This window comes from Leguminivora glycinivorella, chromosome 6, assembly GCF_023078275.1.
Source record: "Leguminivora glycinivorella isolate SPB_JAAS2020 chromosome 6, LegGlyc_1.1, whole genome shotgun sequence".
In the NCBI taxonomy this organism is placed as follows: Eukaryota; Metazoa; Arthropoda; class Insecta; order Lepidoptera; family Tortricidae; genus Leguminivora; species Leguminivora glycinivorella.
The window spans coordinates 19,374,806-19,402,631 of NC_062976.1; the positions used below are offsets into that span (position 1 = coordinate 19,374,806).

The 27,826-nt window shown below is 36.6% G+C and overlaps 1 protein-coding gene across 1 annotated transcript in view; it reads left to right on the forward strand.

Annotated features, from left to right (window-relative positions):
• Positions 1-651: 651 nt before the first annotated feature.
• The window catches only part of LOC125227289 (dynein axonemal heavy chain 7-like), a 40,242-nt gene continuing 13,067 nt past the window's right edge, over positions 652-27,826 (forward strand). Inside the window, 51 exon segments of the mRNA XM_048131563.1 lie at positions 652-871; positions 1,046-1,250; positions 1,726-1,861; positions 2,767-2,930; positions 3,011-3,164; positions 3,252-3,401; positions 3,544-3,604; positions 3,607-3,734; positions 3,894-4,022; positions 4,170-4,417; positions 4,546-4,767; positions 4,890-4,971; positions 5,056-5,180; positions 5,259-5,436; positions 6,463-6,584; positions 6,696-6,980; positions 7,144-7,266; positions 7,361-7,514; positions 7,917-8,143; positions 8,910-9,054; positions 9,594-9,722; positions 10,277-10,439; positions 11,037-11,152; positions 11,342-11,501; positions 12,275-12,411; positions 12,666-12,896; positions 13,219-13,384; positions 14,338-14,483; positions 15,087-15,212; positions 15,743-15,865; positions 15,949-16,109; positions 17,680-17,851; positions 20,949-21,131; positions 21,617-21,748; positions 21,824-21,937; positions 22,025-22,132; positions 22,281-22,478; positions 22,561-22,684; positions 22,946-23,121; positions 23,561-23,712; positions 23,819-23,966; positions 24,194-24,406; positions 24,492-24,664; positions 24,771-24,912; positions 25,088-25,201; positions 25,338-25,448; positions 25,551-25,739; positions 25,833-26,062; positions 26,741-26,966; positions 27,189-27,371; positions 27,593-27,818. Coding sequence (XP_047987520.1) covers positions 652-871; positions 1,046-1,250; positions 1,726-1,861; positions 2,767-2,930; positions 3,011-3,164; positions 3,252-3,401; positions 3,544-3,604; positions 3,607-3,734; positions 3,894-4,022; positions 4,170-4,417; positions 4,546-4,767; positions 4,890-4,971; positions 5,056-5,180; positions 5,259-5,436; positions 6,463-6,584; positions 6,696-6,980; positions 7,144-7,266; positions 7,361-7,514; positions 7,917-8,143; positions 8,910-9,054; positions 9,594-9,722; positions 10,277-10,439; positions 11,037-11,152; positions 11,342-11,501; positions 12,275-12,411; positions 12,666-12,896; positions 13,219-13,384; positions 14,338-14,483; positions 15,087-15,212; positions 15,743-15,865; positions 15,949-16,109; positions 17,680-17,851; positions 20,949-21,131; positions 21,617-21,748; positions 21,824-21,937; positions 22,025-22,132; positions 22,281-22,478; positions 22,561-22,684; positions 22,946-23,121; positions 23,561-23,712; positions 23,819-23,966; positions 24,194-24,406; positions 24,492-24,664; positions 24,771-24,912; positions 25,088-25,201; positions 25,338-25,448; positions 25,551-25,739; positions 25,833-26,062; positions 26,741-26,966; positions 27,189-27,371; positions 27,593-27,818 — 8,230 coding nt within the window.

Genomic DNA, 27,826 nt, shown 5'->3' on the forward strand with positions numbered 1-27,826 from the left:
GTACCGGATCCCTGATTGCTGTCATGTTACGCAATAACAGTTACAAGACTTCTCTTTTTTTTTGACCACGGAATGTATGAAAAATTAAAAATCTGTTTAAAACTTACAATGCACCTAACAGCGATTTTACCCCACCCATTTGGAAAGGGGAATTTTCTTTCCTGTTACGAGGGAGCAAAGCGGCACTTTTCTGTTGAAGGATTTCAATGTTGTTAGTATTAAAATATTAAAGCAACGTAGAGAGTTTGAACCATAGATACTCTTTGGTGATATACCTATAGCCTGCCCAGAAATTATAGTATAATTATAGGTTGGGCTGTTGACGTTGAGTGTTGTCAACAAAGGGTCACTAGGGTCTATGCACAAACCGAGCCGCCGTTTCTATGGAGACGGAATAATTTGTTGTTCTGTCAATATTATGAATATGTCAGTGTTCATTGTTATTTTAGTTTTTCAGATTAAATACTGAATAATTTATTTTGTTAAATAATTAAGTTTGAATAAGTTAGACAGTTAAAATTTGTTTGCAATAAACTTCAAGAGAGGCTCTTTTGAACAGGTAAAATAGAACTAATTATTTGCGTTATCAATATCCAAAATAGTGTCTTTAATAATATTTATAGTTATTTTGGTTGTATATTTTTAGATATCATGCAACGTGGAAATAAACCAACCCGAAAGAAAAGTCAAGGTGAATCGTCCTCTAGTGGTAGTATGCCTAAAGTGCGGAAACTCGATATGATGCCGGAAGACTTCAAGATACGAACGCACCCACTTTATTCATTACCCGAAGAACTTCTCAAATTTCCTTCGAAACCTACTAAATCGAAAAAGCAGGAATCTAAGCCAGCAGCAAAGAAACGCCCTACAGGTATTCTCTACTCATAATATATTGTATGGTAGATTTCTTACATTAAAAAAAACTTTCGAATTATGACAAGATCACTAACAAAACTTTTCGACTTATTTCTCTTATGTATTAATCAAAGTAATATCATAATATATGGCTATGGTTAATTTGCACTTATTCTTTTATTTTACGCAGTGATTCAAAGTTTTAACGCGTTAAGAAAAGCGAAAGAAGAATTCAGGAGTAAACTTATGAGTTTAATTTGTCAATCTGCACCCGGCGAGGATGGAGACGGCAGACCCCCCACTGAGGAGGAGAATAAAGCGCGATATTATTACTACATACACTATGGCCTCGATACTATACATGTTGCACCGTTGGACAACAAAACTATACTTCGGTATACCTACTTGTGACATATTTACAAGTAATATTTAAGGAACACAATAATTTTCTCATCTAGGGGCAGTTCCATTTACGTAACTGTAACGTACGTGTTCACTTGAGCGCATGGTTATTTATTTAAGATGCAAATTGAAGTGTTAATGTATCTCTAGATAAGTTTACTTTTAGTCCTTAGATATATGTATTAGTACCTATAATAATTTGCACCATTAAGAAAGAGCATTGCAACTTACATTAAGTACTCCGTTATACGTTACCCATAGGTGAAGTTAAAAGTAGGTACGAGGTAGACTATGTGTCACACGGTAACAAAATGGTTTTCACATCGTTCGTTAATTCTTTGACATGTATTTCCGATTGCACTCAGAATTCTCTCAAAAAAAATTACTCACTGTAAATAATATATGTGATTTTGCTCCTTTGTGACACAATTAACTATCTTATTTACTCATACTGTTATATGGTTCAAGGGTGCATAATTTGCTGACACTAAAACTGAGACAATGGAAAGACACTCTGTTCACGATCACTTCCGAAATGCGTGAGGATTTCATCATGAGCATGAAGAAGGCAATTGTGGACTTCGTTTTGAAAGATCCTAACGAGGTATGACACATATTAAATAGGTAACACATATACACATAGCTACTGTTACATGATGTCAGTTACCAATAGATTATTAACAGCTTCGTTTTCGGTGTAAATTAATTTTTCTCAAACATGCAATGAAATATTGTCTTTACGTTCCTTAAAATGGACTGGGAAGTATCGCTTTTTGGGCGCAACAACTCGAGAGGACTGTAAAGGGATTTCATATTATTTTTTAGGCCTAGGCCTGCAAAGTAACTTTCTTAAGTAAGCTTTTGTTCAGCCCTACTGTCATGTTAGGTTTTTTATAATGTGTTTATATGTTTTTTATATTGTTTTGTATGTGTTTTTGTATTTTACTTTTATATTCATATTATAAAAAGCTTTTAAATAAAGAAAAAATAAATTAATTTTTTATTGCACACTACAGGAGACATAATTCAGAACAGATACAACATTAGGTAACAACAGGCGGTCTTATCGCTAAAACAGCGGTCTCTTACAGACAACCTTCAGATAGTCGTTCGGAATAAAATTTACGAGAAGGCTAGTATTGTACAATATAATAAAATAAAATACATATACTACAGATATAAAAGCTTGATAGACTACATATACTAATAAATACAACAATATATGAGATATGACTATGGAGACAATTTCGACGACATGAAATTTCTTTATAAAATATTGTCCTTTAGAGCATTTTTTTTTTATTTCATTGTATGTTTGAGAAAAGCACTATACATGCCTCGGCGTGAAAACGGATTCCCGGCCTCGTATCCCTACTTGTACTCCGTATATACCCACTTGGCCGGAAATCCTCATTTTCCCGGCCTCTGATGTAATGTACTATTTCGATAAGTTAGAGTTTTTAGACAATTAGACAAACATAATATCCTAATTTTCTAAATTTTCCGTAGAAAGAAGATACAGGAACTGAAGGATCGTTTAAAAATGAAGCGGTTTTTAAAGACGGCTCATTAAGGACCCGATACGCCGCTTCTAAGGCAGTTCTATTGAAGGACCTCTACAGCGTAAACCCTTGTATTGCTCAAGTCTTGCAAATTTGGTGGAAACAATTCAAGTAACTTTGACTCATATTTTTACAATCAATTAATTTTTTAAATGCTTTGATAATTATTACTAGTTCAAATCTTGTTTTAGCAATCTTCGATTGATAAGTATGAAGGATATAACACAAATTCATGAAGCGTACGAATTACAAGATTTCTGTTTCGTGTGCAAGAGACATATTGAAGCAGCTTGTAATGTACTTACTCTTCAATGGATTCCGACGTTGCAGGCCGTTTTTCTTCAAGTATGACTCTAACATAAAACATGTTTGTGCTCAGTATGTTTAATATGATATCGGTTTACATAAAAGGTGTGTGTTTTCATTTCACAGGGAATCAAAAAGAAACAGATTCCAGATACAAAGTACGCGCGTAAAATAAAGCATTACTACAATTGCCTGGCTTGCATGATGACGTATAATTTACAAACTCTATGTTTGAAATCGATGAAAGATTTTACAGAATACATCATGGATGTGACGGTAGTTGACATGTATTTCCTTTTCCACTTAATTTCAATGAATAGTATAGCTACTTAACCACCATCGTAGCCTTAAACACGGATCATTGAATTAATTTTGGAATATCTCTTGGTAATAATCATAGGTACGTTTCCATTTACAGGGCGACAATCAAGGATTCATAATAAACACGGTGTTCCGAAATGATGGCATTGATTTCGAGCCCCGTTTGATGAGTTTATCGATCGCTTGGCTATTATATACGACTTCCTCATCGATGCTTGCCGACAATATCCACGATTGGAGACTATACTCTACTACGATTATGTTCCTGATAGTAGATCAACGCTTCAGGTAAAATCACGCTGAGAAGGCCACGGTTAATTATAGGACTTATTTCCGCTTTTCTTTACGATATGTTAGGAAAGGCGTATAACTACAACAGTCGTCAGTATTTATGAACTATACCTACACATGTGCAAAAATGATTTATGCGTTATTTGATTATTTTAGCCAAAAATAGATCGGGAACTTGTGGAAAGATACAGAAAAGAGATAAGTGATTTAATTAATGAACAGAGACTTGGACCCGAATTGCGAACGAAAGATTTTGCTCCTTATATTTGCTTGTTAAATGGTGAGGTGAGCATTTTAATGGAAAGTTTAATTGGAATTTAAATTTAAATTTAATTTAAAAAAAAACATGTCTTTAAGAACCTATACACGATGTTACGATTAGTTGGGTATGTTTTACAACTTGCTAGAGAGTTAAGCAATATTTTATTTTAGTCCCGGTTGAAAGTTGAAGCTTTCTTAAAGTCAGTACCTGAAAAAACATTTGAGCAGTTTTGCGATGAAGCAGTCAAGTACGTGGAGTTAGCGAGGGACATGACACTAAAATTGGAAGGAACTCTCGTTATTGGAATGTTTAGGATGCAAAGAACAGATCTGATCGGCATACTGCGCCAAGCCGCGATGAATATGGCTAATATAATATTGAAAAGAATGACTGATGATTTTCGGAGAGAGATAAAATCGTAAGCTAATTTCAAATTCCAGCTATTTTTAGTAATACTTCATTATTTATCCAGTTATTTAATGAGCCTAATCTTGTATAAAATAATCAAATTGATGAAACTATACATCAAAAATATTGTGCTAACAGGATACACGAAGATTATTCACATATTTCGTCGACTCTGTTGCGTCCACCGCCAGATACAGCAGCCTTGATGGAGCTGATAGATTACTATGGAAAAGCCGAAGATGTTTTAGTAGATCAGATGGAAGACAGGCTGCGTAATGTCATGCAATATATTTTGTTTCTGGGCGAGTATACTACTTTCACAGCAAATGAGATCAAAGCCAACAGTCAAGCATTCCACTGGTAAATAACATAGCAAAATATTACATGTAGGTGCATGCGCTGCATAGTAGTAGGTACTTTAAAGCTAACCTAATACAAGTAATGTTAAACACTTATGTACTTTATGATGTTGATGAATTTAGGTATTCGCGCTTGCCGGGCATTATTGAAGAATGTAAGGTAATATGTGAACAGAAAACGGTAGAATACCAGGAGCTCCTAAAGGTAGGTTTCATACTTGCATTGTACTTCTAATTTAACATTTGCTAAAAGTACTGAATATTTTAACACGTAAACATTTTGTTTTAGGTTCGAATCGCGAAGTTTATAGATGATTTGGATATTTATGAAATGCAATGTGACGAGGTGCAGTATTGGGGAGAAATCAATGAGTTGCCAATATATGTCGCAAAAGCGAAAACTCTTGATGATAAGTAAGTTGTTTTTTAAGTTTAGTAAATTATTCTTTTTTTGTTACATATCATTAAATGTTTTCAATACTTTTATATCAGGTTATCCTTAGCGTTGACCAAAATCGATCAATTTAATGAAGAAGAAGCATCATTTGGGTATGAGTTATCACAGTATCCAAAAAGGAAAGTAGTATATGACAAACTTGTACCATTTAAAAAGTTATTTGATGCTGGTTATGAATTTATCGAAAAACATCACAGCTGGGTGAACTCGCAGGTATCAATAATATATTCCAATAGTCAATAGAATTTTAAATACGTTATATATTTATAATATAAAACTATGGAAACTGATTAAATAGCGTATAATGAATTTAAAATTCATCGCGACGTTTCGAACTCTTTACAGCGTTCGTGTTCAACGGGTGACTGAGGAAAAATTACAATGTGCAAAAGCTACCCACATACAAGAAATATTAACGAACCATGACCACAAATAATATAGATTTTTAAGGCAGGTTCAGACACTATTAATAAAGCTAGTATATATTCAAAAAAATTACCATTACTATGTTAAAAAATAATTAACCAATTAATCTATACAAAATTGACAAAAACAAACTGCAAATGTCCAACACCATACAAAACAAATGCCTCACAGCCTTCGTCGTGCTTGTTCCATTATCAGATGTACTACTGGATCCCAAGCCGGTGGTAAAGTAAAGCCATCCTCTCTATTAAAGTTTGGATATTTCTTGATCTCAATGGCCTCGCGCAACATTCTGGGTATATATCGCTTTTCCTTAGCAAGAACCAGAGGCTTGTCAAACTTTATAGCATGATTGACTTTATCCCTTCGACTGCAGACCTTTGCCGCCGACGGTGCTTGACATTCGCTATGTGTTCCTTCACCCGTGTGGAAATACTTCGTTTCGTCTGTCCCACATATGACAGGCCGCACTCACAGTCTAGCCTGTATACTCCCGCATTTTGTTGACTACGTTGACCACGAATGCTGTAAAGAGTTCGAAACGTCGGGATGAATTTTAAATTCATTATACGCGATTTAATCCGTTTCCATAGTTTTATTTCATGAGTAACTATCGCGGTAACCGAAGACAATATTATTTATAATATGTTAATAGTGGTACCCTGATGCATCAATACAATAACAATGTACTATTTTTAAAATTGTAATTGTAGGAAATAAACGTTATTTGTGTAATTCACAACTGATTTATAACAATAACAGTTATTGTCATAAAGCAGTATTTTTTATAATTATTTGAGTGTTGTGCTCTAGGTTGGGACTTTTGATCCAGAAGACATCGAAGCCGATGTAGGATATTATTACAAAAACGTTTTTAAGCTAGAAAAACAGTTTCAAGATGTGCCTGATACATACCGACTTGCTGTGGCCGTTAGGTGAGTACATGCTTAATTTCATAAAAAAATATTCATCTTACAAATTCCCCAATTTTAAGAAAGCACTTATTGGACAAGTGTAGGTACACTTAACACTTTTTTTATTTTTAGAGAAAAAATTGACGAATTCAAGTCGCATATGCCAATAGTCCAAACCCTAGGCAACCCCGGCATAAAACCCAGACATTGGGAGAAGATATCCTCAATTGTTGGGTTTCCTATCATCCTGGACGAGGAGTTGACACTGCAGAAAGTGATCGACTTCAACTTAGAGGACTTCATCGAGAAGTTCGAAAGTATTTCAGAAGCTGCGACTAAAGAAAACAACTTGGAGAAGACATTGGATAAGATGATGAAGGAATGGGCAGACTTGAGATTCGAAATTTTACCTTACAAGTTAGTGAAATATTTTTAAAGAGCTTCGATTGATTTGAAGTTAAAAAATTGCGCTTAAGTATAATTATATTAATATTACAAAACTACATAATATTATGGAATATCTACTAGTACACTGTATTAGTTTTGGAACGAATACAAAATATAAATATACAAATTTCAGAGAATCAGGAACTTACATATTATCCGGTGTTGACGAAATTCAATTGCTGCTGGATGACCATATTGTAAAAACACAGACTATGAAGAACTCACCGTACATCAAACCTTTCGAAGAAATAATTCTGTAAGTAAAAAATAAGTTCTTAGAACTCGTAAAATTTTGTAAAAATATGTATTTTATGCATACTATACATGCGTGTAAATTAAAATTTTTTTAGCGATTGGGAAGGAAAGTTAGTGCTGCTACAAGAAATTTTAGACGAATGGTTAAAAGTTCAGGCTACCTGGATGTACTTAGAACCTATATTTTCGTCTCCTGACATTCAACAACAGATCCCTGAAGAAGGTCGTCGCTTCAGTGCAGTTGATAAGGTTAGTCAGTGCTAAAAACAGTATCGAATATTATTAAGAAATTTAAAAATATGGAATCTATGTGTCATATTTAGAAGGATTGGTATTCCTGCATATTCACGCACGAGTAGGAAGCATAACTCCGAAATAAACGTAACAACATTCAGAAATGTACATTTATGCTTAAACTCCGTCAAACTTTTCATACGTTTAGACTATGGCTTGACAAAGTTTAGACGCAGACACAAATCGGGGAAATTAAATGGGGGCGACATTTCACACAGTCATAAGGAATTTTCGCAAGTTACGTCGGCGTTGCTATGCGACTTATGCTTAGCTGAGATACTTGTACATTTAATATATCATATTCGTTACTGCATCAAGTAGATTTTAATTTTTTAAACATGTTTGGTGATTCCACAGATGTGGCGAGAAATTATGAAGGCTTGCTATACGGAGCCTCGAGTCCTAGACGTAATCACGATAGAAAAAATGGTAGACCGACTAAAGAGATCAAACAACTTGCTCGAGTTGGTCCAGAAGGGCCTGAATGCGTACCTAGAGAAGAAACGGCTGTACTTCCCGCGCTTCTTCTTCCTGTCCAATGACGAGTTGCTGGAAATTCTATCGGAGACCAAAGATCCTATGCGGTAATTTTAAGACGATACAGAAGAGGTCAATTCTCCATACAAACGCTCTCGACTATTTTCTTCCTGGTTTTTGAAGACAGAGCAATGATTTTTTTCAACACAGATTATTATTATTTTCATCTGTGTCGGATTGTTTTGATTTTTTTGATATTTTTATTTTTAAAGACGCTAGAGCCAATCAAAAATTTCTAAAAACGACGTCTTTCATTATGGCGTAAAAAAGGTGTGATACTCAAGATTGGTAACAATTAGCCAAAGAACTAAACGGTCCGACACAGATTATTTAATTGTTGTTCAGATTTTCAAATTTCGTTACGATTGATTAAGTTTTGAAGGAGGAAACAGTCGAGAGCGGAACCTCGATTTTAAAGATTTTTTCGCAATAAATATCTTTTAACTGACTTGTTCTTAATGGACATTTTTTTTTGATAAATCTAATTAATAACACTAATATATTTAACTGAAATTTCCAAATTGAAAAGGGGGGGCCTTTCCAAATGTGTCACTACTTATATGTAACCCGTTACAAATTAGATTACGTACATCAACCTGTGCTAACTTTGAGCTATATATTTGAGATATGTTGCTACTTTTCAAATTAGAAGCCGATTCTGTTTCATCAATTTGATAACGACTCGAGGTCATATCGATAAACTTAACAAAATCACTTTTTTAAAATAAACACCTTTTGTAATGATTAAGTGTCTTTCTTCCACCTCCTTTGTAATACGGTAATACGGACTTTAATAGCGGTTTTCATTCACAGAGTTCAGCCTCACCTGAAAAAATGTTTCGAAGGAATCGCTAAACTATCTTTCACAAGTGAAATGGTCGTAACGCATATGCGCTCCTCTGAAGGAGAAATCGTGGAACTGGTTATGACTATCAACACCGTTGCTGCCAGAGGACAGGTTAGTTACATATTTTCAGTTTATAATGTATGAAAAGAATATTTATTAATTCATCACATCCGTAATGACGTGTAGTTGAGCATTTCTTTTTTTTTTTGCCACTTTTATGAAGTGTGATATTTTTGAAAAAATATGCTATTTCTACTCAGAATTACTAGCTTTTTCAATCCTAGTATTTAAAAATATTGTCCCATAAGATTTTTTCTTATTTTGTTACCATTTTCCGTACATGTTGTATGGGGTAACAAAAGAGGAAACTAACAAAAATGTATGGAAATTCTGGGACACTTTTTGTCTCCCAGTGAGATTGAAAGTACTCGTGATTCTGAGTACAATTGACCTAAAATTCCCTAAAACAATCAAATTTTTTTTATTGGCAAAAAAAAAGAAATGCTCAGTTTGCCTAACCCTAGACGATATCGATTTCTGTATCTGTCTATAAATGGTTTTTGCTAATTGCGCATTTCCCTGTGTTACTCTCGGAGCTGGTAGATGGCACTGTGTTTTTGAATCTCAATTGATTTGTCGTATTCACATAGGTGGAAAAATGGTTGCTGGAGTTGGAGAAATCAATGAAAGTGTCAGTGCACAACGCGGTGGCGCTCTCGTATGATGACTACTTGGCGCGCGCGCGGCAGGAGTGGGTGCTCGTATGGCCGGGACAAGCCGTAAGAATTCTCCTCACTTTTGGCTCCCTTTTTGTAAATATCGCATTTTGTGGGCTTTGGATTGAGCTAGAATAAGGCCAAGGCAGGTGTGGCTAAAAATAGGACTTAGAAGGATCTGTAGGCCTAGCACATGATTGCAGCGGGAGTATGTCGCCGCGAGATAGATGACACGTCTTCTTCTAACTGTATTAATGACATAAGGACGGGTAGTCTATCTCGCGGCGACATACTCTCGCGGCAATCATGTGCTGACCCTGCTGGTGAAGGTCCTACGCACCTATGCGGATCATAGGAACAATAATAACGACAGAATGAGATAAACAAGAATGATCTATTTTCTTTTGTTTGTTAGAACTCATTATGGTATTTTATATTACATTCTTTAAATTCAATTGTACCTATTCATTAGCAGTTTACTCATTTTTGATAAAGGTGAAAATTTGTTTCGTATTTTTATTCTGAACATTTAAAACTTTATATTTGCACTCGTTGCAAAAACTTTGCAATTCAGTAGGATTGGTGGAGCATTATGAAAACGTTATAACTTTTTTAAGGTGCAATGCGTAGCAATGACATTTTGGACCTCAGAAGTGACGGATGCAATCCACATCAATATACCGGCTATGATGGAGTACTGGCATAAGTGTAACTACCAAATCTCGAAAATAGTAGATTTGGTTCGTGGCGAATTAAGTCTGCAGAACAGAATTACTTTGGGTACGTTCATCACATCAGTTATTTCAATCGGAATAAAACGTCGTCATAATAAGGATTTTATATCACAGTCACAGTATAAAGAGTACTATCGTACAGTATGGCCACTCTGGCTCCCCGCTGATAGTGCCGCCCACCCCATCTCGGTTACCTCACAGTTACCGCCTGTTAAAAATGCGACCAGTCGACGAATATTTCGCTCATACAAGCAAAGTACGCGTTCACCTACACGAGCTTAGACTGTGTGCCAGGAACGCGCCTCTTTTATATATTTCATCGCCAGTGTCCGAGTTGTGTCACGGTGAGCAGAAAATATAAGTAAAATATTATAATTTAGTATTTAGATACATGATCAAGTTTGAAAATTCCTAGCATAGCACCTTTTCCAACTGAGTTCCGCGATCATTAAATTGTCTGTTAAAATGGGGCAGCAACGCGCATGTGACAACCCTTGAGTTGCAGACGTCCATAAGTTACTGTGAGTGATTTCCATCAGGCGGGTCGTATGCCCGTTTGCCACCAACTTAGTATAAAAAAATGACCTCTATTATTTCTAATTATTACTAAAATCCATAAGTAACTAGAAAACTGCATTTTTAGGAGCCCTTGTGGTCCTGGATGTGCACGCTCGTGATGTGCTCATGCTGCTAATAGAATGTAAAGTGCAACACGACAACGATTTCAACTGGCTCTCTCAGATACGGTACTACTGGGAGGTAAGATTACATAAGCTCTAGGGTATCTAGTGTCTGTCTACGGGTTACGACGTAGCACGTAGTTTAGTTGCGGAGACATCCGAGTTTATATTTTCTCTTATTATACGTATATAATATGAAACGTATAAAATACCATGAAAAAAACAAAGCAATAGGCTCGTAAAAAACTCGATTTCTTATTATTCCAAGGAACAAGAAGAGGACCTAAGTTGGCAAATTGCAACCCGCATGATCAACTCTCAGTTGATGTACGGCTACGAGTACCTCGGAAATGCGGGCCGCTTGGTCGTCACTCCGCTCACCGACAGATGCTTTAGAACGCTCTTCGGCGCTTTGCATTTGAATTTAGGTACAGTGTTACATGCTTGAATTATTATTATATTTAGAGGCCTAGTTATTTTATCAGTTCACCAAACTACTTACGTAAGTTGGCAGCGATTTTGATACCCAGCTGCAAAAGTGCATGGCGAATTTATCAATGAATTTATTCATAATTTTTCCATGCATATTTGCAGCTGATAGTACAGTCAGCTGCAGAGAAAATTAGACCCCCTTGCATACACATTTGTATGCAGGGGGGTCTACTTTTCTCTACAGCTGACTGTACATGGGTTAAATAAAATAAATGTTATCATTTCAGTACAGATGTTGTGCGAAAAGGGTTTCTTTCGTATTTTTCCGGAAATGTTCGTATTTGTCATGCTAGTTCAGTCAATGTCAGTACATCCTGTACATGACCCGTTCATACGTTTCCAGAACAATACGAAGGCAAATCTTTTCGCACTATATCTGTATACAATACCTGTAGCAGGAGATCCACCTGCCTACCTACCTACTAGGAGATCCATATCAATGTAAATTGACCTACGTTTTAAAAATGAATAAACATTCTTCACTTTTTTATTTAATACATATTTGTCGTTTAAAATAACATTTGAACCGAAAGGCTGTCAAAATCGCCGCTGCAAACTTAGCATTACCAATACTCAACAGATAGTCAGTGGACCCTTATATATGTTACTACATAAGTACTATAATAACTTGTTTTGTGTACTACATTCTTGCAAATGAATAAATGATTTAATTTAAGCTTTGCTGCTATAACTTAAGTTATTACTGCAGGCGGTGCACCTGAAGGCCCAGCTGGAACTGGCAAGACAGAGACTACGAAAGATTTGGCAAAGGCGGTCGCGAAACAATGCGTTGTGTTTAACTGTTCTGATGGTTTAGATTACCTTGCTTTGGGCAAATTCTTTAAGGTACCTTATCTTTCCTTGATTTTTGTATGATAAATGATTTTTTATACATGCCTGAACGCGTTGCCAACTAGTCAATCGTATACGCTCCGTAGCAAACAAAAACTGGTGGAAGAATGATAGAGAAACACAAAGTTTTTCGCTATCATAGTGTTTTTCACCTTATCTGGGACGCCTGACCGAGGGTAATATTTCTATAAGAATCAAGAGTTTCATAATATTTATCGTGCTGTTGTGCATTTTTTTTACTATTCAAGGGTTTGGCATCCTGCGGAGCCTGGTCATGCTTCGATGAGTTCAACCGAATCGATCTGGAGGTGCTCTCCGTGGTAGCCCAGCAGATCATGTCCATCCAGCGAGGCATCAACTCGGGCGCCACGGAGATGGTGTTTGAAGGCACTCTCGTACAGCTGGATAAGACTTGTGCTGTGTTTATTACCATGAACCCTGGTTACGCTGGACGATCAGAGCTGCCGGATAATTTAAAGGTTTAGCATATATTTTGAATAATAAGCAATAAAGATTATATTTCTAGTTTGCTTACCTATTAAACAAGCACGAACGTCGAATATGAAGCTTTTGGATGAAAATATTCTGATTCTATTCCTTTTTTGTAAAGGAAAGCCATAGATATGCAAACCAAATGTAAGTTAATCCAAATGAACATTAATATAGCCATTAAAACAAATTTGTCACTAGAGAAAGGCGCGTTAGTCAAATTTTCTATAAGAATATAAACATTCGCGCCAGAATTGCCGCTTTTTTGTAGAGACGGAAATAGCTTAACAGACTTTATTTGATTATTTGCAGGCATTGTTCCGTTCCGTGGCTATGATGGTACCGGATTATGTATTAATTTCTGAGATTGAGTTGTATGCATTTGGGTATTTGAATGCAAAACCCCTCGCTGTCAAGATTGTAGCAACTTATCGTTTGTGCTCGGAGCAGTTGTCTTCACAGAGTCATTACGATTACGGTAAGCCATTTTTGGTCACCAAATTAATATACCTAGTTATTATAAAAAAATTGGCACCTTATTTAAGGCATTACTGGTGTATTAGCCATAGTCATATAAACCAAGCTAAGTTGCCTGCAACTTCGATAGGCCCGCATGTGCGAGGTTTTTATTAAAACATTAAAACAGATAAATTTGAGAATAACTAGTTTGACTATAAAAATTACACTCACCGGCGGATTTGTCTAAATCACTGTCAACTTAGGTCTCAATTGCAATACTAAACGTGAACGTGAATTAACAGGGCTTGGAGATATTTTTTCAGATATCATCTATGATGGCCCCTGTACACACATGGCCAACGGTTCCACCAGCCCTTTGTGAAACCCCTTGGCCAAGATAAGAGCCGCTGTTTACACATTGGCGAACCAATCACTTGGCATTGGCTCTTCATGAAAGATGGACGTGGAATGGAAAAGTCTAGGAAATTCTAGATCATAGACATTGACAGAAAAATTTGATTAAAAAATAATAACCTCGTAGTAAAATTTAATTATTTGATATATTAACAATTTTTTTAATATTATGATAAGAACATTTATCTTTTTTAGGAAATACATTAAACATTTGCAAGGTTATTTTATTTCCTAAAATCTACACTATTATTGACATAGATAAACTTATTATTTTCGTAAATATTTCACTACCGTCCTCTCTGACGGCTGACGACCAACTGAATGAAGCGCCAACGTGTAAACGCAGTTGGCCATTGGCGCCAAGATCCTTTGATGTGTGGACAAAAAACCGACACGAATCGGTTGGCCGGCAAGCGCAAGCGCCAACTGCCAACTTACGGCCAAGTAGCCCTCTACACACATGGCCAAGGGGGTTGGTGGAACTGTTGGCCATGTGTGTACAGCGGCCATCACATATGTATCAATCTATCCAATTTTTCACTTGTTTCGGTTTTGTAGGCATGCGCGCCGTGAAGTCAGTGCTGCGCGCGGCGGGCGCACTGAAACTGCGCTACCCTGATGAGGTGGAAGACGTCATCCTGCTGCGTTCCATCAAGGACGTTAACCTGCCCAAGTTTCTTGAGCACGATGTGCCCTTGTTCATGGTATGTTCTGTGAATGATGTCTTAGGAAACGGTCGTTATAAAAAATATACTATGTGTCTGCGGTCTGCTTGCCACAATATTTACTATAAAATTCCCGTGAGACTCAAACATACTTAAAAATATTTTAAGCGGGTTATTCACGTGTTAAGTCGATATAACGTTCGACATGTTTCGATCCATTTCCGAGGATCTTTTTCAAGACTAGCGACCCCGCCTTTACTCCTCGAGAGCGTGGCGCACACCGCGGCGCATGATACGTGAGTAACCCGCTTAAAATATTTTTGAAACATGTTTGCCACGACTTAATTTTCAGACAAGATGAAGTGTTGTAGAAATTGGAACCAACCGCAGACATATTCTCAAAAAAAGAGCTAAGAGCGGCTACCATAACGGCCCAGCCACGACATTGGTCTAAGCGCGACAGCGGTAAGCGGCAGCCATACGTGCGAATGAAAAGTCCCATCGCTGTGTCTTGCTTCAATGTATGGCCGCTCACCGCTGTCGCGCTTAGACCATTGTCGTGGCTGAGCCGCAAGTCGTCGATATTTCTATAATTTAGGTTTTTTGATATTTTTATTTCAACCAATTTTTGTTCATTTTTAGGGCATCATTGGTGATTTGTTCCCGGGATTACCCTTGCCTTTGGCTGATTTACCACACTTAGTAGCATGTTTAAAGGAAGTTTGCGTTCCTCTTAATTTACAGGCTAATGAATTCTTCGTCGAAAAGGTACGTAACAGATAGTTTTAGTCTCAAACTTATTATTGAAAGATTGTAACGCATTTTGAGCAATTTCAATTATAAACTTGTTTACGGCCATTTCGAAAATATATTTACATTTATTGCAACAAATGTAAGCCCTTTTCCAGTTATTTATTTTTAGGCACTGTAGGTAAGTATAAACAAAGACATATGTAACTCCGTATAGACGGATAAATTCTAAGAAAAAAACGTACCTCAAAACCATAATGAAAAAGGTACGGTGGCCAAGATGGCGTTACACCTTTGGGGAACGCTCGGCTAGATGGCGCTACTAAAAAGATTTGACATTTTAACACATATCATGCTAAGAATATGGGCCAAATTGTCAAAACTGAGGTTCAAAAGTTTTAAGCTTGTGTCGAGAGATGGCAGTCTACGCACTGTGATTACACATTTTACTTTGACAGTAACTTTCTATAATACTCAATCCTCTTTGGTATAAATTATGATCCGAAATTCAACAAAATAAATTAAAGCTACTAATAAATTATTCTCAGGTTCTTCAGCTATATGAAATGATACTTGTACGGCACGGGCTTATGTTGGTCGGGTTCCCTATTTCTGGAAAAACAGCAAGTTACCACGCTCTCGGCGCAGCTCTAGGATGTGTCCATGAAAAAGTAGGTATTAAAATAGTTCAAAAAATGTTTTGGCTTATTGATGTAACTTGTAGTTCTTATTAAAATATGTTTGTTATTTCTAGGGTTTGATGGGCGAAAATCCAGTAGAGTGGACTGTAATAAATCCAAAATCGATTACAATGGGCCAATTGTACGGTCAGTTTGACCCTGTCTCGCATGAATGGTCTGATGGTATTCTTGCGGTCAGTTACAGAGCATTTGCTGTGTCTCCTAATGACAACAGGTAATTTCCTCACAGATTGAATTGAGAGTTGAGAGAGGCAATCCCTAACTTCACTAGAAGAAAGATTATAAATTATTAAGCTTCCTCAAAGGACGTCGGCTTGGATACTTTTAATTACGAGTATGTACTTATATCACAATATATGTTGGAGGATCATTTTTTAGGGTTCCGTAGTAAACTAGGAACCCTTGTAGTTTCGCCATGTCTGTCTGTCCGTCCGTCCGTCCGTCCGTCCGTCCGTCCGTCCGCGGATAATCTCAGTAACCGTTAGCACTAGAAAGCTGAAATTTGGTACCAATATGTATATCAATCACGCCAACAAAGTGCAAAAATAAAAAATGGAAAAAAATGTTTTATTAGGGTACCCCCCCTACATGTAAAGTGGGGGCTGATTTTTTTTTTCATTCCAACCCCAACGTGTGATATATTGTTGGATAGGTATTTAAAAATGAATAAGGGTTTACTAAGATCGTTTTTTGATAATATTTACAATATTTATATAGACAGGATCGAGCGGATACAGAGAAAATTTATTAAGTTTTTATGTTTTAAATTAAGTACTCCTTATAACTCATCTCAGTATGTTAGTGTATGCAAAAAACACCATATGTTGCCTTTGTATCACCGTCGGGAAATCGCTGACACTACTTATTTCCTAAAAATCACTAGCGGCAGCGTTGATTGCCCTGATCTGCTTGGTAGTATTATGTTCAACACTCCCAATAGGGTTAAAAGGTACAATCCACCTATTTCGATTCCCTTTGCGTCCTCGAACTACAGACGTAACAGTTTCCTCGTTCGCGCAGCTAGAACACTTAACAGGCTATCTAGAGAGCACGATATTGACGTATTTAATGCAAATACCCAGGCTATACGGCGTAATTTAAATCTTAAATTCTTTATGTGAGCTTGCCTTTTAATTTTTATTTTTTGTTTTCTTTTCTATTTCGTATGCTTGATAATTTTTCTTCTTTTTAATCTTCCCAGTTTTTTCTTTTGTTTCGCATCTGTATTAACATTAGATTTATGTACTTGTCTAGTCTAAGCATATTTGTATACCTACTTGTAATACCTAATACCTAGTGAAGTTAATTTCTATAAGATTTCTATCGGTGAGAACCTGTAATTGGCCTCTTGTTTCTATTGTTTCTGTTAACATGTTTCATGTGCTGTTGGTTTTCCAATAAAAAAAAAAAAAAAAAAAAAATTTTTTTCGGAAATAATCGCTCCTAAAGGAAAAAAAGTGCGTCCCCCCCCTCTAACTTTTGAACCATATGCTTAAAAAATATGAAAAAAATCACAAAATTAGAACTTTATAAAGACTTTCTAGGAAAATTGTTTTGAACTTGATAGGTTCAGTAGTTTTTGAGAAAAATGCGGAAAACTACGGAACCCTACACTGAGCGTGGCCCGACACGCTCTTGGCCGGTTTTTACGTCACTATAAAATATCACACAAATGTATAAAAAGTCGAAGATTGCTCGACATGTTTCGCTCCATAAAGACGAGCATTTGCAAAATTTTGTTTTTAAAATATTACTACACGATTGAAGTAACATATTTTTTGTAGAAAGTGGTTAATATTTGACGGTCCGGTGGACGCCATCTGGATCGAGAACTTGAACACCGTGCTGGATGACAATAAGAAGCTGTGTCTCATGAGTGGCGAGATCATTCAGCTCGCGCCTACTACCAACCTGGTGTTTGAACCTATGGATCTTGAAGCAGCTTCTCCGGCCACGGTATTCATATTAAGATAACTTATAAAGTGTAAAAAGTGTAGATCACTTTTAATATATTACTGAGTGGAGACCATTTCAGCTTCACATATTCTTTTCATCTGTTTGTATTGTTTTCTTCTTCTAGATTTTATAATTGTTTCTTTGTACTTTATTTGTTATTATGTAATGCAATAGTGTGTGTTGCCTGAATAAACATTATTCTATTCTATTCTATTCTAATATATTATGTGCAACAAGAGCTGAAGGGATAGGGGGGAGGATGTTACCTAGAAGTTGCCCAAGACCGGAGTCGATGGAGAAATATGACTCGAGCCCTACACCCCAGCAACGGGTAACAGGATTTAAATAAAGTAGAAAAAGATGACTATTCTGATCTGATCTGATAATAATAATATTTTGTTTGTCTGATATAAACGTATAATTGATAGGTACGTCACGGACTTTAATTGTTGATCCACTTTTAGCTCATTTTATACTAGTCATACTAGTTATGAAAAAAAAGCTGCACTTTTGGATGGAAGCAAGCCGCTTTGCATGGTGATAGTAGACATCATAGTAAACGATTTTTTCCGAGGATATCGAAATTTCATCCCTTAGGAAGCCGAGCGTAGCGAGGTGTTTTATGAAAATTAAAAAAATTATATCTTTTTATTGTGTAGTCCGATTTTGACAAAACGTATCTCAAATGAAAGGTATTAATTTGTGTAATTTAAAAAAAAATACAAAGAAAAAAAAATTGAAAGAAAAGTAAGAAAAAAATAAAAAAAGTAAATTTACGTCTCGCACTGAATAACTTCAAAGAATGACAGACAAAATGTACAATGTCGATATACGAGTTTTTTTTCGAAGACAGATAAATTTTTAGTTGAAAACTGAAGACCGCATCGAAATCAGATTGGCATTTTTTAAGATACAAGTTGCCAAAGTTGGGAAAGATCGCTTTATATGGCCACTTTGAAATTCCTTTGCCAGAAAGTCAGAAATAATATGTTTTTCTGACACAGAAAAATACATAGTAACAGTACACATCAAAATAAAATTAAAAATTCTGAGGATATTATAATTTCATCCCTTAGAACGACGAGCGTAGCGAGGTCGGTTACGAAAACCGAAAAAAAAAATCTCATTTTTTTGTACGTCGTCCGATTCTGACAAAACATGTTTCATTTGAAAGGTATTGCTTTATGTAACTTAAAAAAAAATATTGAAAAAAATTGGAAAAAAAATGTAAGATTTTTTAAAAAAAAACCTTAATTTTCGTATCACACTGAATAACCGCAAAAAACGGTAGACACGGTGTATAATTTCGATATATGATTTTTTAAAATTAAAGACAAATAAATGCATGATTATAAACTAAAAACCGAATCGAAATCGTATCAGTAGTTTTTAAGATGCAAGTTGTCAAAGTTGGCTTAGTTTGTTTATATGGTCGCTTATAAATTCCTTAGCCAGAAAGTCAGAAACATTATATTTTTCTTACAGTTAAAAGTATGCAAAGGTAATAGACATCATTATAAACATTTTTTTACAAGGATATAAAAATTTCATTCCTTAGAAACCCTTAGAAAGACGATCCAATAAAAAAAACTGCCTTTTTTTTGTTTTTCGTAACAGACATCGCTACGCTCGGCTTTCCAAGGGATGAATTTTTTATATCCTCGTACAAAATTGTTTAATATGATGTCTATTACCTTTGCATACTTTTAACTGTAAGAAAAATATAATGTTTCTGACTTTCTGGCTAAGGAATTTATAAGCGACCATATAAACAAACTAAGCCAACTTTGACAACTTGCATCTTAAAAACTACTGATTCGATTTCGATTCGGTTTTTAGTTTATAATCATGCATTTATTTGTCTTTAATTTAAAAAAATCATATATCGAAATTATACACCGTGTCTACCGTTTTTTGCGGTTATTCAGTGTGATACGAAATTAAGGTTTTTTTTAAAAAAAATCTTACATTTTTTTTCCAATTTTTATCAATATTTTTTTTTAAGTTACATAAAGCAATACCTTTCAAATGAAACATGTTTTGTCAAAATCGGACGACGTACAAAAAAATGAGATTTTTTTTTCGGTTTTAATAACCGACCTCGCTACGCTCGTCGTTCTAAGGGATGAAATTATAATATCCTCGGAATTTTTAATTTTATTTTGATGTGTACTGTTACTATGTATTTTTCTGTGTCAGAAAAACATATTATTTCTGACTTTCTGGCAAAGGAATTTCAAAGTGGCCATATAAAGCGATCTTTCCCAACTTTGGCAACTTGTATCTTAAAAAATGCTAATCTGATTTCGATGCGGTCTTCAGTTTTTTCAACTAAAAATTTATCTGTCTTCGATTAAAAAAACTCGTATATCGACATTGTACATTTTGTCTGTCATTCTTTGAAGTTATTCAGTGCGAGACGTAAATTTACTTTTTTTATTTTTTTCTTACTTTTCTTTCAAATTTTTTTTCTTTGTATTTTTTTTTAAATTACACAAATCAATACCTTTCATTTGAGATACGTTTTATCAAAATCGGACGATACAATAAAAAGATAGAATTTTTTTCATTTTCATAAAACACCTCGCTACGCTCGGCTTCCTAAGGGATGAAATTTCGATATCCTCGGAAAAAATCGTTTACTATGATGTCTACTATCACCATGCAAAGCGGCTTGCTTCCATCCAAAAGTGCAGCTTTTGGCCAAAAATTCTCCATAACAAGTATGACGATACTGGACATCTCATAAAATAAAACTATGGAAACGGATTAAATCGCGTATAATGAATTTAAAATTCATCCCGACGTTTCGAACTCTTTACAGCGTTCGTGGTCAACGTTGCTCAAGTTTTATATCATGAGTAACTATCGCGGTAACCGAAGACAATATTATGGACATCTCATAGTTAAGCTATAACGTTCCAGTATAAAATGAGCTAGAAGTGGATCACAATTAAAGTCCGTGAGTGTACAACTGATTGTACCAACATCTTATAATCATTCCTCAACATGAAATCAATTATGCTATTAAAATATGTTTAGTTCATCGAAACTATATACTGTTTTAAGTTTGACAGAAAATCTTATTTATTATTAGGTATCCCGTTGCGGCATGATCTACTTAGAGCCCAAAGGGCTGGGCTGGCACTGCCTGCTGGAGTCATGGCTGAACACGCTCCCCCCCGCCCTGCACAGCGTCAACCGCAACCTCATCCGGACGCTGTTCAAACGCTTCATGCCGCCGTTGCTGTGGCTAATTGAGTTGTCGGGACAGGCTAAGGTATTATATTCTGTTCTTTGGCTAAGGTATTATATTCTGTTGTTGTTCTGGGAAACTTGGCAGTGTTTTTAATGTCATACACGGGTTGAACGCGATAAGATAACTTTTTGTTTACTTTTTTTCAACGGTTTGGCCAGGTTGCACTAGACGTGGTGAATCTTCCGCGACTTGGTTGAAACGTTGGAAAAAAGGCAAAAAAATCTTCGCGTTGACCAGTGTGTGACTTTAAAAAATGTGTACAATACGCGAGAATTTAAAGTGTTAACCTGGCACTGTCTTCATGCATTAACTACCTACCAACGTTTTCCTAACGGTTGTAGCCGTTTCCAGTTTTCGGATAGAGATAAAATGGCTACGATAAGAGAACATGCCGAACAGCTTCCCGGTCAATGTGTTTATAAAATTAAAGGTGTCCATTATGGCCTGTTCAAGGTACATTACTACACATCATTAAAGTTATAATGTTTTTCCATGTTCATTTACAGCAAATGTACGTAACATCACGAAGCAATTTGGTAAACTCGTGTATGAATATATATGACACATTTATGGATGATTTTTATAATGATAAATATGTTGATTCATTATCTGATCTCGATGTGAGAGCACAACTAGAGGTAAATAACGACGGATTTTGATGAAAATATACTAATTATTATTACAGAGTATACAAAACGAAACAAAACTTTCAGGGCGTCTTCTTCTTTTCCTGTATATGGTCTATAGGAGCAACATTGGAAGCTGTTAGCCGTCCAAAGTTCGATATGATGTTTCGAGGATTGCTAGACAAAGAATTTCCAGATGCGGTAACAACCATTGTTGGCTAGTTCAATAGAAATCATTTTCAGAAGCTCACGAGACATCTTGAGGAAATTTTGTTTTTTTTTTTGCAGACCCTGGAGGCATTGAAATATCCTAAAGCTATTAATAAACCAGAAAAGCAGTATATACTTACTATCCCAGCTGGTGGAACGGTGTATGAATTCCGTTATATTAAGGAGGTACATGAATAATTATTAAATTATTTATTTTGTAGTCTAAACTTAATTCGGCCCTTTAATCAAACTACTTGAAGCCTACCCTATACTTATTGGCTACTCAGCACCAGAAAGGTATCATGATAATATTTAAAAACAAAACATATTCTAGGGTAAAGGTAAGTGGAAACCTTGGCAAGACGACGTAATCTCCGCGCCTCCGATCAGCAAGGATACCCCACCGAATCAGATTCTGGTAACTACCCTGGATAGCGTCACGTATCTGGCTCTATTCAAGCTGCTGGTCACGCATCATAAGGCCGTCATGATGGTCGGACCGACTGGAACTGGGAAATCATCCTATATCATTGTAAGTCTACATTATTTTCTTATCGACCTCATCGTACAGAAATACTGTAGTTATAAATGTAATTGACAATTCACTGTTTTAGGATTATTTGATTAAAAGAGTTGACACGAAAGTATACAAAGCACTTATAATGGCATTCTCTGCTCAAACTAACTGCAATCAAACGCAGGACATAATTATGGGAAAACTTGACAAAAGAAGAAAAGGTATAATTATCATATTATATGTTCAGCTTGTAGATACTTCTGAATAGCGCTAACTTGTGACTTTTATGTTCGGTGCCATGAATGTACCTAGTTTTTTTTTTCAGTTAGAACCTCGAAGCTTGACTTTGACACTAAACGTTATAAAATCTGGGTAACTTCGTTCAATCTAGTCACTTTCATAAAATATTAAGTAAGGATTGTGCTAAGTTAGCTAGGGCAACACATGATGGAATCTTAATAAATGTCTCGTATATTTTGCAGGTTATTTCGGTCCTCCAGTAGGATGCTATTCCGTCGTTTTTGTAGACGACGTAAGCATGCCTCAGGCGGAGACTTATGGCGCTCAACCCCCAATAGAAGTGTTACGGCAAGGCATAGATTTAGGGCTGTGGTATGACCGCAAGACTAATGTTGCTATGCGGTTAATAGATGTTCAGGTCAGATGTTTATGTTTCATAATGTATCGTTATTTTTTAGTTAAACTTGACCTGTGTCAATTCACAAGAATCGGCTCGAACGGAATGAATGAGAGAATAAAAAATATCTACTTGTATATCTAATTAATCAGGCCCCGTAGCCGAATGGCATTTTTACGACGCGAAACGCCATCGAAACGCTGCAGAAATGTAGTCTAGCTCTGTCGCGCCAATGCACAAGAGTGATAGAGATAGATAGCTACAAAAGAGATATTATCGTAAACGTTTCGTGAGCATTTTGTGCATTCGGCTACGCACACAGCAATATAATGGCTCTGATTTAATACTGATACGTGCAGGTGTCAATCATATGATGATTGATTAATTCATTCGTGCCAGCTTTTCTCAATTAACATAGGTATATACACTGTCTGCTATAACGAGATAATTCTAATTTTAGTTTATGTGCGCAATGGGCAAACCAACTCCTGGAGCAAAACTGATAACCCCTAGGTTTTCTCGTCATTTTAACTTCTTGTGCATTGATGAATTCGATGACGAAACCCTTAGAGTCATTTTCAACAGGATAATGGCTTGGCATCTAGATACAAGGTAATTTAATATTGAACTTATGTTATGACCCTGCATAAAGTCCTAGAGGTATGATAATGTTAGAAATTTTCGAATAAATTCAATATAACACGTTGAAAAATTTTAGAGGATTTTCAAGAGACTTTGACCCATGTATCGAAGAGGTAGTAAACGGCACTTTAGAAGTTTATAAACAATGTCGATTAAATTTGCTACCCACACCGTCCAAGTCACATTACACCTTCAACTTACGTGACTTCTCCAGGGTTATTCTGGTAAGACCTGTTTTACCTACTTGGCAATCTTCTCTAAAATTGATTATGTTTGGTACCTACCAGTGGCGGCTGGTGAAAGTTTCTGCTAGGCAACACTGAGCAAAAAGAAACCTACCTAATCAGGTACTTTACTAGTAATCAATTTTAGGCAAGCCTGTGGAATCGGCTTGTATGGACCAGCCGCTGCTGGTACCTACGTTATTCAATTTCTATTTACTGTAAAACAGGGTGTATTATTGTCCGTCCCGGCGGTGACCCCGGATACTCAAAGTGTTAAGCGCTTATGGGTACACGAATGTCTCCGAGTCTTCTCAGATCGTCTAGTTGAAGATTCCGACCGGCAATGGATGGTAAAATGTTTACGAGAAGCTACAGAGGAGTACCTCAACGAAAACTTTGATAAAATGCTCTCGAGACTTCTCACTGGACCTAAAGATTCGGTAAACTCTTTAAAAATACTTAAGGATGATACTGTTGACCACATCGCGTACAAATAGGTATATGATTGCCTATTTACGTCCACAGATAACTGACAGACACCTTCGGAATCTAATCTACTGTAATTTTGCAAATCCGAAAGTTGATACACGTTTCTACATGGAGACAACCGACATGGAACATTTGAATGCCACCGTAGATGCATTCCTCGCTGAATTCAACGCGATGTCAAAGAAACCGATGAATCTTGTGTTATTCAGGTTCGTATTACACTTAGTGTATGTCATAAAGATATGTCATGAGTGAGGAACTTCGTTTCATGACATGTTTGTATTCTTTGTTTGAACGATTGAATACTCATTGCAGGTTCGCTATAGAGCATGTGTCACGGATATGCCGCGTGCTGGCGCAGCCGGCGTCCCACGCGTTGTTGGTCGGGCTCGGGGGCTCCGGTCGCCAGTCCCTGACGCGCCTCGCGGCCAGCATCAACGAGTACGATCTTTTCCAGGTGTGTTACGACTATATTTTATTGACATTCCTGATTCGTTATAGAACATGTGAAACGTAACAATACTCAACTAAGGTGATTCTTTCGGGTCGTTGCGTGCAAACACATTTTAAAAATATCACCATTCTTTTTACTAACACGACTAATCAGAACTAAACGAATATTTGAATTTTAGGTAGAAATGAGCCGTACATACGGAAAGAACGAATGGCGAGAAGACTTAAAGACTTTATTGAGAAAGTCTAGTACTCCCGACTTGTGCATGGTGTTCTTGTTCATTGAATCTCAGGTAAGATAACAGATAAACGTTCTCGTTCAAGTAAATAATAAATCAAAGAAAACAGATACCATATGTATGTAGCGAACTCTAAATATGATTTTCCGTAGTTGGTAAAGTAGGTACTGATTATTCAATAATTTTAAAGATTAAAGAAGAAGGATTTTTGGAAGACGTAAATAACATGCTGAACTCTGGAGAAGTGCCAAATATTTTTGGGGCTGATGAAAAGGCAGAACTCTGTGAGAAGATAAGAGTCGTAAGTAGAAGTTTTCTAGAAAACTCTAAGATATAAGAAAGAGATAGCTCTTGTAATAATAATAACGTTACAATACTTACTTTATTAATTGTGTTTTTGTAGATTGACAGACAAAGAGACAGGTCGTTGCAAACAGATGGTAGTCCGACTGCTCTGTACACGTACTTCGTGTCGATCGTGCGCGACCAGCTGCACATTGTGCTAGCCATGTCGCCCGCCGGCACTTCTCTGCGCACACGCATCCGCAAGTTCCCCTCGCTTGTTAACTGCTGTACCATTGACTGGTTCATGGTAAGTATTAGTAAAGATGAAAATCTCATTTTTTTCATCATTGTTTTGCCAAATATTCTTTACAAAAACAAAATCAAAATGCTATTTTCATAGGAATGGCCGCCGGATGCCTTGCTAGCGGTAGCGACCAGATTCTTGAAGGATGTGGAGCTCACTGACTTGGAACGTGACACCGCCATCAAGTTATGTCAAGTGTTCCACACTGACACTCAAGAGCTTTCCCGCGCCTTTCTGCTGCGGCTCAAACGCTACAACTACGTCACACCTACTGCATACCTTGAACTTATCAATATGTTCAAATCGTTGCTGGGTAAAAAACGAACGTAAGTATTAGACACAAGTACCTAAATTAGCTAATCCTTTACAGAGTTATAATAGGAATAAGTAAGCGAAGAGTTGTAACTCCATACATCAGTAAATGCGGGTTATTTGTAGTGACATCTAGCGACAATCACGCGTCAATCACGCGTCAAATAGCGTAAATTATCAGTACCACTACTCGATACTAGGCATCAACAGTGTCTCGTCTGCCAAAAATTTAATATTAGAACAGTTTACAACTTATATTAAAAGTAGAAGGAATTGAAAACAGAATAATGACTAATACTATTGTAATATTAGTTAAAAATTGGTGAGCATTAGACTCTTCGTTCGTCGCGACATCTATTGACAAGTAGCAGTACTGGGTGGCTAGCCGAATGGCACAATCGCTCACGAAACGCTCACGAAACGAAGCGCTAGTAGATATCTATCTCTATCGCGCTTGCGTATTGGCGCGACAGAGCCAGCGGCGTATCGCTTTCGTTTGGCGTCGGAGAAATGCCATTCGGCTACGGGGCCAGATAATGTACGCTATTTGACGCGTGATTGGCGCGCGATTGTCGCTAGATGTCACTACAAATAACCCTCATTTACTGATGACTCGAGTTACAACACTTCCCTTACTTATTCCTCTATGAGAGTTATTTACATTGAAGGAATGTGGTCGTTTAAATCCACAGGGAATTACTCACGGGTGAGAAGAGATATTTAACTGGATTGGATCAACTTGCTGTAGCTGCTAAGTCGGTCGCAGCATTACAGAAAGCGCTAGAAGTGCTGCAGCCAAAATTGGCGGCTGGCGCTGCAGCTGTAGCGGAGACTACCGCGAAAGTGGAGTTGGAGAAGGAAGGCGTAGCCGTGGTGGAGGCTGAAGTGTTAAAAGATCAGGCTGCTGCTGAGGAACAGGTATGACTAATAAAGAAGGAGAAAGAAGAGTTTTTTCGTCTTTCTTACCTTTAATCTATGTGTGTTTCTAAAATAATAGATAAAATCCTCGGTCATGCTGTACATATATTAGTAAAAATGTAAAAGGATAATAGAACCTTGGCCCAAAATATTTATCAAATCAGCAAAACCAATGCTTAAAAAAATTATTGCCTAAGTCTTCTCAACTGGTTTTATTTATAGGCAGCAGAAGCTCAAGCCATTAAAGAAGAGTGCGACGCAGATCTGGCAGAAGCCATGCCGATTCTTAATTCTGCTTTAGCAGCACTTGATACTCTCACGCCGCAGGATATCACCTTCATTAAAACAATGAAAAGTCCACCTAAAGGGATCAAGCTCGTGATGGAAGCTATTTGCATTTTAAAGGTAAATATTAAAAATAATTTAAACGGTCCACGGCCTTACCCGTTTATCTAAAGTACTTGTTATAATATAAGATTTTTATTTTAATGCCTACCTATTAACAGGACGATCCGGTAAGTAGATTTTTCTCAAACAGAGCACTTTAAGGCGACGATTGTTAATTTACTGGCTTTTACTGATTCAAGTAATTACATTAAACAATACAGGTTTTAATATTTTAATAGGAAATGAAACCCGACAAGATTCCCAACCCGTCGGGAGTCGGAACAATAGAAGACTATTGGGGTCCATCGAAGAAACTGCTAAACGACATCAAGTTCCTAGAGGGTTTGCAGAACTATGACAAGGACAACATCCCGCCCGCTGTGATGAACAAGCTCATGAAGACGGTCATGCTGGACGAGGGGTTCGTGCCGGAGAAGATCCGAGCCGTCTCCGTCGCTGCCGAGGGTATAACA